The following is a 15,272-nucleotide window of genomic DNA, read 5'->3' on the forward strand; positions in this document are numbered from 1 at the left end:
ACTGTCTAGGTTTGTCATAGTTTTTCTTCCAAGGAGCAAGCATTTTTTAATTTCATGGCTGCAGTCACCATCTGCAATGATTTTGGAGCCGAACAAAATAAAGTCTCTCACTGTTTCCATTGTTTACCCATCTATTTCCCATGAAATGATGGGACCAAATGCCATGATCTTAGTTTTCTGAATGTTGAGTTTTAAGCCAACTTTTTCACTCTCCTCTTTCACTTTCATCAAGAGGCTCTTTAGTTCCTCTTCACTTTCTGCCATTAGGGTGGTGTAATCTGTGTATCTGAGGTTATTGATATTTCTCCCAGCAATCTTAATTTCAGCTTGTGCTTCATCCAGCCTGGCATTTCGCACAATGTACTCTGCATATAAGTTAAATAAGGAGGGAGACATTATACAGCCTTAACATGAGCTCCCTGTTTCTTGGACTATCCAACAGAGTTCTCTGCCAGAATCTTTGTGACCCCATAGACTATAGACAACCAGGCTCCTCTGTTCATGGAATTCTCCAGACAAGAATACTGGAATGGGTTGCCATGCTGTCTCCAGGGCATCTTCCCAACCCAGGGATCGAACCTGGGTCTCATGCATTATAGGCAAACTCTTTACCCTGAGCCACAACCACTAACTTATGAAATGAGTATTATTAACCTCTCTACTTTACTTTAAAGGAAACAGGCTCAAAATTTTGGTGGGGGTATGTCCTAGTTAACAAGACTTATACATTTGGAGCCAGGGTCCAAACCTATATAAGTCTAACTTCAAGACTTACAGTCTCTCCACACTGATCTTCTGTGTAAGTGGAAGAAATACCATCTCTGCCTCTTGGTTTTGAGGAACCTCAAAAGGCTCCCTCACGTGCCTACTCCAAGGATTCCATTACCCAGGACCTGAGATGTGTAGGGTCCTTGGGCAGCAGGACTGGGAAGGCCCCAGGAAGGAGCAGCTGGGATGAGGGAGGAGAGACTGGATCCCCTTGGGCTCACCTCCAGCCATGTGAGGGCAGTGAACGCTGGAAGCCAAGGGAGGACCTGGTTTAAAGGTATCCCAAGAGGCTCAGTAGTAAAGAATCTGCCTGCCAATGCAGGACACAAGAGACATGGGTTTGATCCCTGGGTCAGGAAGATCCCCTGGAGGAGGGCATGGCAACCCACACAGTATTCTTGTCTGGAAAATTCTATGGACAGAGGAGCCTGGCGGGCTACAGCCCATGGGGTTGCACAGTCAGACATGACTGAGCATGCGTGCACCAGTCGGGGGTGTGGAAAGCACTGAGGACCTCTCTCTGCAGCCGCACAGCTTTCTCTCAGGCTGACCCAGAACACGGAACACACGTATCTCAGCTAAAGTGTGCCAGTCGATGGGCCTGCCCACTTTGGATAAGTTTTCTCCTCAGTCTCCTCGCAGTCATCTGCCATCTGCATTGGCCCTACACTTTCAAAACCTGATTCAAGTTTGGAGAGAAAATACATGCATGAAGTACTGGCTTTTTAAAAGGATGCCCAGTGGCAAGTGGTGTGGCTCACTTGCCAGAGGCCTTGTCAAACTGTGGGGCTCCCCTGAACTGCAGGCAGGGAACCCCAGCCCAGGACCCTGCTGTCCCTCAGGGAATTCCCCCACCCAGGGGCAGGCATCCTTCTATAGCATTTCTGGCAGAGAGCCCTGATGGACAGTCCCAGAAACAGGGAGCTACATCATAAGAGATGGATGCCACTATTGGATAGAACTGTTGCAAATTCTGGTGAGAAATATGCTGAGACTACTGTTACCTCCTACACAGAAGTGTGAGTTACTATTTAAATTTGAAAATAAGTACCTGAAGAAATAGATTGCAATGGAACCCCACTCCAGTACTCTTGCCTGGAAAATCCCATGGATGGAGGAGCCTGGTAGGCTGCAGTCCACGGGGTCGCTGAGAGTTGGACACGACTGAGCGACTTCACTTTCACTTTTCACTTTCATGCACTGGAAAAGGAAATGGCAACCCACTCCAGTGCTCTTGCCTGGAGAATCCCAGGGACGGGGGAGCCTGGTGGGCTGCCAGACGTCTATGGGGTCGCACAGAGTCGGACACAACTGAAGCGACTTAGCAGCAGCAGCATATACCATTTTATCTAAATGCTTGAAAATACTATCTTTTCATTTTTGAAATTGCTAGAAACTTTCTCTAAGTGACATTCAAAATATTTATACTGCAAAGGATAATCTGAACCTTTTCTATTTTCAGAAGCCATTTGTATCTGAAAGGAAGGACATCAATGATGTTGGGGCCCTGACTTATTTTAATGGCAAAGTAATTATCTGTACAAATGTACTGAGTCTTCTAATACCATTAGGATCACTGACCGACAAGACAACCTCCATTAGTGTCAAGCGACTGCATTGAAATAGCATATTTTTAGCTTTAGCCTGTACAAATTTCGTTCTATTTGAGCCAGAAAGAATTCTAATATATAAACTAGCACTTGAAAAACAAATACACCATAGGATCAATATAATTATGGATTTCTCCCCAAATTACCACTCCATTAGGTGATTTCAGAAACCAAAATGAAGTTAAATAAAGCAATAACTTATAAAGCAGCAGAGATTCCTCAAAGTAAAAGCTAATAGTTACTGAATGCCTACTATGTGCCAGGCACAGTGCTCACAGTTGTTTTCACCTTTGCAAATCTGCCAAAGGCTGATTTCACCCTATATTACAGATTGAAAAAAAAAAAAAAATGAAAGACTTGAGTTTAAACACCTTGCCCAAGATGACAGTTAGTGCTCCCACTGTAATTCGATCCCAGATCCCTCAGAGCCAAGAGCCCACATCCTCACTGCTGCTGAAGCCATGCCTCTCATACGCGGAGGGGATTGGACACACGCTGAAGATAGAATCAACTGATATATTCAATATCCTAAGAAAAACTATAATGGAAAACAATATAAAAAAGAAAAAAATACATATATAACTGAATCACTTTGCTCTACAGCAGAAATTAACACAGCTTTGTAAATCAACTGTTAGTCACTCAGAAGTGTCCGACTCTTTGCGACCCCATGGACTGTAGCCCACCATGCTCCTCTGTCCATGGGATCTCCCAGGCAAGAATCCTGGAGTGGATAGCCATTCCCTTCTCCAGGGGATCTTCCTGACCCAAGGACTGAACTATCTTCAATAAAAAAAAAAAAAAAGATCAGAACATGAATCACCTGCGGCAGGAAATGCAAAACAGAGGCTTCAGCAAAGCAGTTTATTTCTCTGGAACGCAGAGGCAAGTAGTCTGGGGGCTCACAGGGTTCTTCAGAGTGTCAAGGACGGCACTTTTCTGTGAGGACTCATGGTCCCAGATGGGAAGCTGGAAGCTCGTCATTACCCGTTCATTTAACCTGGTGGAGGAAGGAATACGGACCTCCCAAGTCTTTGAGGACATGTTCCCAAAGTTGCTCAGATCACTGGCCAGAACTTACTGACACCTGGCAGCACGAGAGGCTGGGAAGGTAACCTTTAGATCCTAGGTGGCCTGCACCCAATTAAAAATCAGAATTGTAAGAGGGAGGGAATTGAGAAAGACAAGTAACAGCCTCTGCCAGTGAGCCCATGGAATACGCCAGCAATAAAATGTAGACCTGAAATCCTTCATCTCCCCTTCCGTGCATTTTCTGTTAACAAGAAATGGACCACTAATTTGTATTTCTCTGGATATTTGAAGTATTTAATGAAAACATGGTACTAGAGTAATAAATCCTCATTGCCACTGCTCAGAATTCAATCAGTGCTAACATCTTCCTTCAGATCTTAGTAAGAAGTCTTGGCTCAGATGGGGAGCCTTTCCCTCCCTTTCCGAGGCAACTGCTTTTCTGAATGATGTGTTTTCCACTGATGGTTCTGTATTTTCTCCTTATAAATAACAATAGTACTTTAAAAAAACTACATATAAGTGGCATACATATCACCTTCTGATATCTTGTTTTCATTCAATATCTTTTTAAGGGCCAGCCACTGATGCTACATATCAAGTCCACTCATTTTAACTGTTCATTTGCCGTCTAATTATCCATTATGCAATTGATTTCTTTTCTTGTTCATGGAAATGTAGGGTCCATCTCCAAATTTTCCCAGACACAAGCAATTCAGCTGTAACCAGCCACTAAGTCTTCTTGTCCACCTGCACATGGGTTCCTTAGAGTGCTGCTTCTCAAGCTGCAAGGAGTCAACTGAGAAGTCTTGTTAACCTCAAACTCACTCAGCAGTTCTGGGGTGGGTCCTGGGTGACAGTCCCCGTGCTGTAACTCTGCAGACACTGTGAGCCTCTGAGACTACCCTGGAGTTGTCAAGTCAGGGGGTTCATCTTCCACTGTCATAGACACCATCACTTTGAAGTGACTGTTCTCATTTCTCCATTCTTGGCAACACTGGATCCTGTGAGACTTTTTTGCCTTTTGCCCATCTGAACACCTGAAACGACTAAGTCGTATTTCCCTGATTATCACTGATAATGATCCCCTTTTCACAGTTTGACTACTCAAGCTTTTTCTGGTCATATATTTTACCCATCTTTCTAATGCAGCAGTTCTAAGTGTGATCTGAGGACCTTGGGAGATCTAGGGACGCTCATAAGGTCCTTCTTCATCCAATTTCCTATCCACAGGAGGCTCAATTTTCTTCATATACTTTCACCAAAACAGAGAGCAACAGACTGACTGCAGAAGCAGAATGAGAACCCAGCTGTTTTCTATTAAGCCAAACGTTAAAGAAATCTTCAGAAATGTAAAACAAATGCCTCTCTTCTCATTAAACTTTCATTTTGAAAAAGTTGCTTTCCATAAGTGTTATTTAACATGTATTGTTTTAAATAAGTTAATACTTTCAAAATTCCTCTATTTTAATTTCTAATAGAGTAACTATCAATAGATATAATCTACCAACAAAAAACCAGTTTGAGCTTCTCAACTGTTAAAAGGGGTCTTGAACTTTCAGAACTACTTCATATTAATGCATAGCTGTTAACTGCTCACTGACTTATAGGAGGTTCTTTTGTCTTTAATGTATTTGGGATACTAATCTTTTGTCAGTTACATGTATCATAAACATTTTCTCCCAGATTGAGTGAGGCTTGTCTTTTTACTTATGGTGCTTATTGTTCTGCAGATAGGCAGAACATTTTGATGAACATTTCATTTTGATGCAATCTTACTTTCCTATAGTATTGGGCTTTTGATAAGGATACTGCTCCTATTTTGAAACAGGGAAACTCACTGGACTTTATGGAGAACCCAAGCTTTGGTATCATTGAATGGATTATGGAGAGGAAAAAAATGGGATTTCCCCAACACTCTCCTTCCAGAACCAACAGGCAATGTATCTTCCACACCTGAACTAACGTCAATCAAGATAATAGTTACCACTGGATTTAAATAAGATCAATGTAAAATATGAGCTCGGATATTTTTAAATATTCTGCTCTGCCTCAGACAAAACTGAATGTCTGTGAGTCACCAAAAATAATATTTTACCCTTGACATATGTTTCTATTTTCCTCTTCAGAAGTAGATTGGAAATTCCCTTAAAACTTAAAGCACATTTAATTCAGCACATATACTGCTATCTGCAAATATTTTAACTGGAAAAGGTTTAATTTATCCAAATTCAACAACACTGTGTGTAAAGTTTTTTCATTTAAAAAAACATTTTCACATATACTGTTGTATTTGATCTTAATAATAATCCTGTGTGATAAATGGAGACAATATTATTAAGTAACAACTGAGACATAAGCAACGTGAAGTTTAGAGAAGTTAAATAACTTAGCAGCACACACAGGATGAGATGTAAAACCTAATTTCCCAAGATTTCTTAAAAAGCATGATTTTTGACAATCAGAATAAAACTGACAAGTAACCCCAAACGATCTTCACATGTAGTAGGAATAAATTTAAATACACCTGCAAGGTTGGTTGGAGAAGGCAATGGCACCCCACTCCAGTACTCTTGCCTGGAAAATCCCATGGACGGAGGAGCCTGGTAGGCTGCAGTCCATGGGGTCATTAGGAGTTGGACACGACTGAGCGACTTCACTTTCAATTTCATGCACTGGAGAAGGAAATGGCAACCCACTTCAGTGGTCTTGCCTGGAGAATCCCAGGGATAGAGGAGCCTGGTGGGCTGCCGTCTATGGGGTCGCACAGAGTGGGACATGACTGAAGCGATTTAGCAGCAGCAGCAGCAGCAGGGTTGGTGACTGCATGGAAAGCAAAGGAGGTCTGAAGGGTATCTGCAGGACACTATCTGCCTTCCCAGATGACATCCAATTCTTTACTGACGATAAATAACCTGTGACTAATACGCCCTCCCGTTCATTAATATCCCTATTCATGATTATGACCAATTCATCTTGCTCAAATTACAGGAAGATGGTGAGTGTTCAGATGAAACTTGAGAGGAAAAGACCAAAGACAGAAAACTGGCTGGTATTTCCCCTAAAGGGACCAAGAAATGAAGGAAAACAATTAGAAAGAATTAGCAATAAGTTAGATAGAGGAGAAGGTAAAGAAAATAAACACCTATCTAAAATGAAAAAGATAAAAGAATTCAGCCAAAAATGCATATTTTTAAGTCCATCGCACAAAATGGATCCATATCATCAATATCATCCATGAACAGTTCATAAAAACTTGCCATCAGGGACCCTGTTTTAGAGTTTATGCATAACTAAAGACTGGTTCATTTGATGATTCAAGGATATATAGAGAGAATTAACCTCACTGAGATCAGCCCTGGGATTTCTTTGGAAGGAATGATGCTAAAGCTGAAACTCCAGTACTTTGGCCACCTCATGAGAAGAGCTGACTCACTGGAAAAGACTCTGATGCTGGGAGGGATTGAGGGCAAGAGGAGAAGGGGACGACAGAGGATGAGATGGCTGGATGGCATCACTGACTCGATGGACGTGAGTCTGAGTGAACTCCGGGAGTTGGTGATGGACAGGGAGGCCTGGTGTACTGCGATTCATGGGGTCGCAGAGTCGGACACGACTGAGTGACTGATCTGATCTGATCTGAACCTCACTGAACAGCAAGTATATATTTCAAAGTGAGTGAGTTCAAAACTACTTTCAAGTTCAGCTAAAAACACCGCCTATTTAATCCATCCTAAAACCTGACTCGTCACTGATCCATGTACTCGACCACACTCATAAAGATTCTCCCTATTTCTTTTGATTTAATATTCATCCTTCCTAAAGAACAGATGGCATGAATAGCAGCCCTGGAGAACAATCTTTCATTTAAAAAGTTTCTCTCCATTGAATGATGAAAAAACAAAAAACTTCTGAAAACAGTGAAAAAAAAAATCTAAGGAAGAATATTCTCTATTAAAGAGTCAGAATTCATTGTGAACCATGGGCCACCTGAATTCATCATGCTTTATACCTGCCACTGTGCACATTTATGAGGAGGAAGCACCCTATGAATTAATTTGTTTCAACTCTATGAGTCAAATCAGGGTGCAAAACCAAAAGATATATCCTATTGATAATTACTAGTAAAATCTCAAGTTAAACAGATATACCTTGAAGAAATACTATTGTTGAAAAACAACCGTATATGTTCAATTAGTTTCCATTTATCATTATCGTCCGGGGGGGAAATGCATTAATCAACAACAGGTTATTTAGCAATGGTTTTAAAATCAGAACTGGAGTCATGGTATCAGGTGGAAAAAAATCCATGACGATTTTAAAATGATCTGAGTCATCAACAGATCATGAAGCAGAACAACACAGAAGCATTGAATCATATAAAAATACTTCATGTGAAATTCACAAAATAAAGCAGAAAGGAGAATTTGTATGTGTTAAAATAATTTAATTCTCCCTGTACATTTCTGTCCACATGAGCCAACAAAAGTCAAGAAAGCATACTTTACAATATTTACCTGTTTTCGGACATTCAAGTCAATTTCAGATGGCAAAAGTAGAATTCGGTCACTAATGACATGTTTAAAAAATATATATTAAACAAAAAAAAAAGTTTTTACAGGATAAAAAATAATTTTCCACAATGCAATAAATTGCAGATCACTGAAATTTTAACTCTTTAGATGACTTCAGTTCAGTTTTTGGTTTCAAAAGCTAGAGACAACTGAAAGAAAAAAGCATTGGCAGAATTTCTATCTGTTTTTACGTTTCTCTTTCTTGTTTCGACTGTTTGTTACACTGTTCAAAGATGTTGAGGATGAAGGTGCTCTTGCATGACCAGTGGCCTTTAGATGATCAAAAAGTTTATTCCGGGATGGAAATTCACTATGGCAGGTTGTACAGCTGATAAGCACATCACTCTGAGAAGGGGGGAAAAAAAATCATAAATAAAAGCAAGTGTTATTATCTGAGAGCAATGTTTTCATGTTGAGATTAAATATCAAGCAATTGCAAAATAACAAGACAGACTCAGCAGAGGCAACTGTTCTTGGAAGCTGAGTTCCATTAAGCAATACCATCAACTCTAAGGGTCCTGAGAATTCAAGAGCACACGCCATAAGGATAAGGCCCCGGATTTCAAAGTAATGAAAACACAATAGTAACTGTTCTGGTATAATCTGATATGTTCAGTGTGCCTCTGTTTACTATAAAGAAAAAAACGTCAGTGGCACATATATTCGGAATAAATTTTCCATTCATCAAGGAAAACCGCTGATGGAGCCATCGCATGCAGCAGGTGAAGGGTTCACCAGGTACACACTTAAATCCTTAGATTAGAATCAAGAATGTAGATTACACTGTTTAAACAACAAGGTCCACTGAAAAGCTGCCAATATTCTTTGGACCTACCATTGTCTGTGGTTCAGCAGGCACTCTGACAGACTTTTTAGTATCTTTGGCTTTCTTTCCTTTGGGTTTAGAAACACTGGAAAATAAATGAAAGAATTCAGACTAATTCAATAATAACGCACCGCCCTTTCAACTGTCATCTAGAACCCAAGAAGATTCAAAAGAGTAACATGCATTTTAAAGAAAAATTCATTCATTTTAATGGCCAAGTGAATTAATTTTCACATCTCAAATGAACAACTTTAAAAAACAACTTTAGAGGTAACATTAAATACCAAATTTGATACAAAAAATAAGGAATTTACTTAAAAGTTGAAACACAAGATAAAGCAAGCCCTCTAAAATATCTTTGAACTTTTATTCAGCATACTTTTGTAAAAAAAAAAAAAAAAAGTAAGTACTTAATACTCCATTTACTGAAGCAAACCATCTTCATGGCCAACCAGCAGTGCTCACAAATAATCTATGACATTAAGAGACAACTTGTTAAACCTGATTCAGCTGATGATAAACATTTCACCAGTTCCAAAGTGAAATGAGAAAAACAGACACTGCAATGCACTTTCATATAATTAAATTTGTTACATGTAAAGCATTTTATTAAAAGATGATGTCTTTCTGTGGATGTGATGAGTTTCTCTCCCCTGTATTCTATAATCCAGAGACTGCCAGTCGGTATATTCAGTTTCCTCCTGTTCTGCTTTAACTCCAGAACATCCCTCCACTTACTCTGCTACGTGAATGTTCATTTTCCTCAGTGCTCTCATACCCCTCATTGGTGCTAGCCAAACTGAGTGCAACTGTGTTTACAGAACAGATGGGATGGCTTATAACCAATGACTTAAAATGCTGTCAAGCACTTCATAAGGATACAGTTCTTCGGTCAGAACCTAGGAGTCTGTATTAAGTTACGTGGTCTATACATTCAAAGATGCTGACAAATGGGGCTCCCCTGGTGGCTCAGTGGTAAAGAATCCACCTGCCAATGCAGGAGACATGGGTTCGATCTCTGATTCAGGAGGATTCCACATGCCACAAAGCAACTAAGCCTGTGAGCTGGAACTACTGACTGAGGCTGTGTTCCACAGCCCAGGAGCCACAATTACTGAGTCTACGTGCCGCAACTACTCAAGCACTCTGGAGTCCAGGCTCCACAGTGAGAGAAGCCGCTGCAATGCGGAGCCCGCACACCGCAAGTAGAGAGCAGCCTCCGCTCCCTGCAGCTAGAGGAAGAAGGCCGCACGGCAATGAAGATGCAGCATAGCCAAAAATAAATACAATAAAACCTTTTTTTAGATGCAGATAAGGAGTGTAACACAATCCTATGTAGTATTCAGCCAGCTTTGAGAATATCAAGAAAAAGACACAATGACATAAAAGGCAAAAGATTCAACATTTACAAAATAATTTACAAAATAACATCAGAGAGGCCACAAATATATCCAACAATATTTAGCATTTAGGCTAATTTGGGAAAATTTAGGATACTATTCCCAAAGAACTTACCATATTATGAAAGACAGCTACAACTCCGAAGTTAGTATCTAAGACTTTATTTCTAAAATGTACTTTAGAGGAGATATAATGTATTCATATGAATATACTCCAGAAAACTGCACTAATTTTGTATGGAGACAGTTAGTAGACTTATTGTGGTATCAATTTGTAATGTATATAAATGTCAAAATCACTGTTATATACCTGCAACTAAAATAATGTTGTATGTCAATGTTAATAAAACATACATAAGAAGAAAAAAAATGCACTCCAGACACACACACACACGTAGTAGGTGGCTAGTGTCTACGCACTGCCGAGAAGCAGCAGAGGGGACCTGCAGAAAAGCACTGGGCATCAGGATACTGGGCAGGGGGACGCGGGCTGGTGGGGCGTCTACCCCAGCTCCGCCACTCCTCAGCAGGGAAGAGGTCACCTGAATTCTGATTCTTTTTCTCACATCATTAAGTGAGGAAATGGAATTTTATTAGTGGTTGCCAAAGTCTGACTGTGAGCACTGAGTAACCCTTTTCCTCCCCCAGTGAAACCCACACAGAAGTCATATGGAAAATAAATAAAAATACTTCAGCTCTAGATGAAGGAGGTGCTCAGGGGCCTGGAACCCCACCTTTCGGTCCACCCCTCATGCGCCCAAGCAGCCCCCGAGGGATCTTTACAGGACAGCAGGGCACCACGGAACTAGCAGAGCTGGGTCCTCCACGTAGTCAGCCAGCCTTTCCACTTACCAGTTTTTGTTCTGGGGCAAGTCATTTACCCCAGACTCAGTTTCCTCGTGTATAAGATGGGGACACACACTAAGCATCAGAGTGGCTACAACCCCCTCTTCCAGCTTTCCACTCTCCAGTCTTCAAGGCACCCACACCACTCATCTCCTGAGTGAGACCTCTCCCTGGCCAACCCCGGAGGCGTGGGCAGCACCATGACTCCCGGGCATCCAGACAGCAAAGGCCCCAAGCTGGCACATCCACCCTGATGCCCTGTGCTGGGGCCGAACGCAGGCTGGCTGCCTGAGTGTGGAGGTTCGGGCAGTGATGCTTGGGTGAGTGGGGCATGGCCTTGTCTGTAGCCTTGTAGCCTCACCAAGGACTATTGACCCAGCACAAAATAAGGACTTCACCAGGATGAGAAAAACAGAAACTTGGTCCATGAAACCCCTTTCTGCTTTGGGCCATGCTGCTGAAACGTCTGAGCACACTGTCTAGCAATCTCCCTCCAACATCATCCTTGGTAGACATACACGTGTAAGAACAAGTCACAGATACATCCAACTCCCAGCGTCCATCATGGGAAAGGGTGTTTTACTTGATATATGAAAAGCCATCCTGACTACCAATATTAAGTAACTAGAAAACAACACATGACTCTGTCTTACCTTTTAGCCTCAGTTTTGGGGTCATCGCACAGTTCCACAGTCTCTGTGACCCCAACGTTTTCTTGGAGACTATCTTCTGATTCTTTGGCACTGTTTTGATTTAGGTTGGTATCTTCCGGGTCAATCTTTACTCCTTCTCCAATTCCATTTTCATTGAAATTATCATCATAGTTCTAGGTAAGAAAACATGTATGCCATTATAAAATAAATACTATAATACCACTAGTTTTTTATATCATGTTACCAAACAGCTATAATAAACAATGGTCATGTCCTATATACTCTAGTAGGAGGATTATCTTCAAGGTATAAAAAGGAGAGGCAGAAAAGAAGAATATGAATGTCCATTAGAGAAATATTAAATTAGGGGAAATTGGAAACAATCCAAATATGCAGTAAGTGAATGGTTGAACAAATGAAGGAAAACTATGGAGCTCTTCAAAGTCACATTTCCAAAGACACTGATTCAATTATGTGGGAAAAGAACACATTAGCAAAAACAGAAGAGAGAAAACTATATATAACCTTTGATTACAACTTAATTCAACATTAAGGAATATCCATAGGCAGAATTAGGGATGATATTGATAGTCTTCCATAATTTCCAAATGATCAGGCAATGAACAACTATTTTACAATTGGAAAAAAGAAAACTGCAACACACAGGCATTATACAAGAAAAAACACCTGACAAATGTATCTTCTGGCTTGCTTTTGCCTCGGGTAATGTTTTGCCACATTTGTTTTCTCCTTCTTCTCTCCCCTTGTTCCCTTTCTCTGCAAAATGTCCCCCCTTGATTCCCGCCCCCAGAACTATAAAAGCAAGCTGCAGGAAGATATCATGTCTGTCCTAAGAACATTCTCCTTCCTTTCCAGTTCCCTCTTCACACCCAAGAACTTAACACTGTCATTATCTGTTACACAATCCATATATGTATTGCAGTAATGTCCTTTTTTGCAGGGCTTCCCTGGTGCCTCAGTGGCAAAGAATCTGCCTGCCAACACAGGAGATGCGGGTTTGATCCCTGGGTCGGGAAGATCCCCTGAAGGAGGGCATGGCAACCCACTCCAGTATTCTTGCCTGAAGAATCCCATGGACAGAGGAGTCTGGTGGGCTACAGTCAATGGGGTCGCAGAAGAGTCAGACAAAACTTAGTGACTCAACAACAGTTACTTCCTCATAATTAAATTTAGGTTAAACATTTCTAGCAGGAATGTTACAGACATAATGCTGTGCCCTCAGTACATTTTATCAGGAAGCAAAGTGTCACTTTCCAGTGATTAAAGTCTCATCATTTGGTTAAGATGGTTATTGCTGGATTTTTCTACTATAAAGCACCTTTTTCCTTTTTTAATAAGTAATAAGCAGAGTATATCAGTATCTTCTTTCCTAATAACTATTTACCCCCAGGATCTAGCATCTATTGATGATTCTTATGTGAACCATTTATTATACTGGTGGGTCCAGAATAGTCCTGCCATTTGCATTTGTATTAATTCATATTCTTGGAGTGATGCCTTCCCATCTGCCTCCTTTCTCCAACTCTCTTCTTTAAGGCTCAATATAGACTCGTGATTTTTTTTTAAATAAAATCAATATGTAAAATCTGTCACCATTCTTTTTGACGACTCAAAATTTCTCATATTTGGCAAGCCCGTAAGCTGACTTCTGGATACTTCTGACTTATTCCCATAATTTTTGAATACTCCCTTTATTTCCAGCATCGATAATCCAGGCTCACTTTGTACTTTCTGTCTCGGCCCTAGAATCAGTCATTTTCCCAAGGACCAAATCCTGACTCCTTTTACTGGGGAAGGGGGCTTAGAAACGAAGATGTGTGTACTATACATGCTCACTGCCGCTGGGTATCACTGCTTCAGGGCCCTCAGCGTATACTGAGCATTTGTGTCTTGTTTATTTTTTTAACATCATACCTCCAATTCCAGTAGTACACTGATGTTCTTCTCTCCTTCCCTCAATCTATACCTGTATTTCCCTTCTCCTACAAGAGAATCTGTTTCCCGACAACATTAGTACATTTACTTATTTGCTTTATCGTATAATACACATAAAATAGTTTCAGAAATATCACACCAATATCACTAAAATATCTAAGTAAAGTTTAAGATTTTTTTCTTTTGCAGTTAATTTTGTCTTCAGAGTATGTCCCATGGATGGTGTTCAGAGTGCTGCATTCAAAGTTTCTTGCATTAATTCTTCCTTGTTGTCAGCAAGAGGGTTTTATTTGTTTACACTCAATTTCAATTTTCTGAGGTTTTCTTTCACAATCCTTGTTGGCTTATGCAAATTTTTTTGACAATACAGAAAACGCCCAACCTGAAGTTTCATGATTCTTAGTTTCTGCTGCTTTCTGCTCCTTTATCTACCTGTATGTGTCTCCACACTACCTTTCCCTTCAAAAAGAACTTAGAAAAAATCCAGGGAAAAGTGCTACAGAAAACTAGATCTGAACTGGGGCTTTCTCCCCGATACAATCAGAAAACATAGGTATCATCAAGGAATACATACACCTTTGGAGGAGAAAAATGGGGTGGTAAACTTAAGTATGGAGAAGGCAATGGCACCCCGCTCCGGTACTCTTGCCTGGAAAATCCCATGGACAAAGGAGCCTGGTAGGCTGCAGTCCATGGGGTCGCTAAGAGTCGGACACGACTGAGCAACTTCACTTTCACTTTTCACTTTCATGCATTGGAGAAGGCAATGGCAACCCACTCCAGTGTTCTTGCCTGGAGAATCCCAGCGACGGGGGAGCCTGCCATCTATGGCGTCGCACAGAGTCGGACACGACTGAAGCGACTTAGCAGCAGCAGCAGCAGCAACAGCAAACAAGTATCTTCCTTGGTAAGAGAATACAAATATATGTGCTTACTGCTGCACTCTTAGGACCTACTGGGTATAAATTCCTCTCTATTCTGTCTTTTCCAGTGGTTCCGGCACACAAGACAAAAAGTGTTCTAAACTAATGACTAGCAAGTCTTGGGTAGAAAATGACATGAATCATTTAATAAAAGTAACATACAATTTGCTGTGTGGTTTTATAACTGAGGCAAAAAGTTCCAAGTCACAGTTTTAATAGTGATTAATTCATGTGTCATGATAATTTCTGAAATATAAAACAGCTGTGCTGTGCTTAGTGGCTCAGTTGTGTCTGACTCTTTGCTACCCCTAATGGACTGTAGTCTGCCAGGCTCCTCTGTCCATGGGAATTCTCTAGGCAAGAATAATGGAGTGGGTTGCCATGTACTCCTCCAGGGAGGGGATCCTCCCAACCCAGGGATCAAATCCGGGTCTCCAACACTGCAGATGGATTTTTTACCGACTGAGCCACCAGGGAAGCCTAATACTGGAGTGGGTAGCGTAACCCTTCTCCAGGGGATCTTCCTGACCAAGGAATCGAACCAGGGTTTCCTGCATTGCAGGTGGATTCTTTACCAGCTGAGCTACCAGGGAAGCCCATAAAATAGCTAAAAATTATCAAACATAAACCATTTGGATAGACAAGCCAAATCTAAATTTTTATGAAAAATTATTAGTGCATACCTAA

The 15,272-nt window shown here is 41.0% G+C and overlaps 1 protein-coding gene across 1 annotated transcript in view; it reads right to left on the minus strand.

Annotated features, from left to right (window-relative positions):
* Positions 1–5,623: 5,623 nt before the first annotated feature.
* The window catches only part of DNAJC21 (DnaJ heat shock protein family (Hsp40) member C21), a 29,200-nt gene continuing 19,551 nt past the window's right edge, over positions 5,624–15,272 (minus strand). Inside the window, exons 10-12 of the mRNA XM_070357658.1 lie at positions 11,707–11,879; positions 8,817–8,892; positions 5,624–8,326 (exon numbers count right to left, since the gene is read on the minus strand). Coding sequence (XP_070213759.1) covers positions 8,159–8,326; positions 8,817–8,892; positions 11,707–11,879 — 417 coding nt within the window. The 3' untranslated portion in view covers positions 5,624–8,158. The remainder of the gene's footprint in view (positions 8,327–8,816; positions 8,893–11,706; positions 11,880–15,272) is intronic.

Source organism: Bos mutus, chromosome 20 (assembly GCF_027580195.1).
Source record: "Bos mutus isolate GX-2022 chromosome 20, NWIPB_WYAK_1.1, whole genome shotgun sequence".
Classification (NCBI taxonomy): Eukaryota; Metazoa; Chordata; class Mammalia; order Artiodactyla; family Bovidae; genus Bos; species Bos mutus.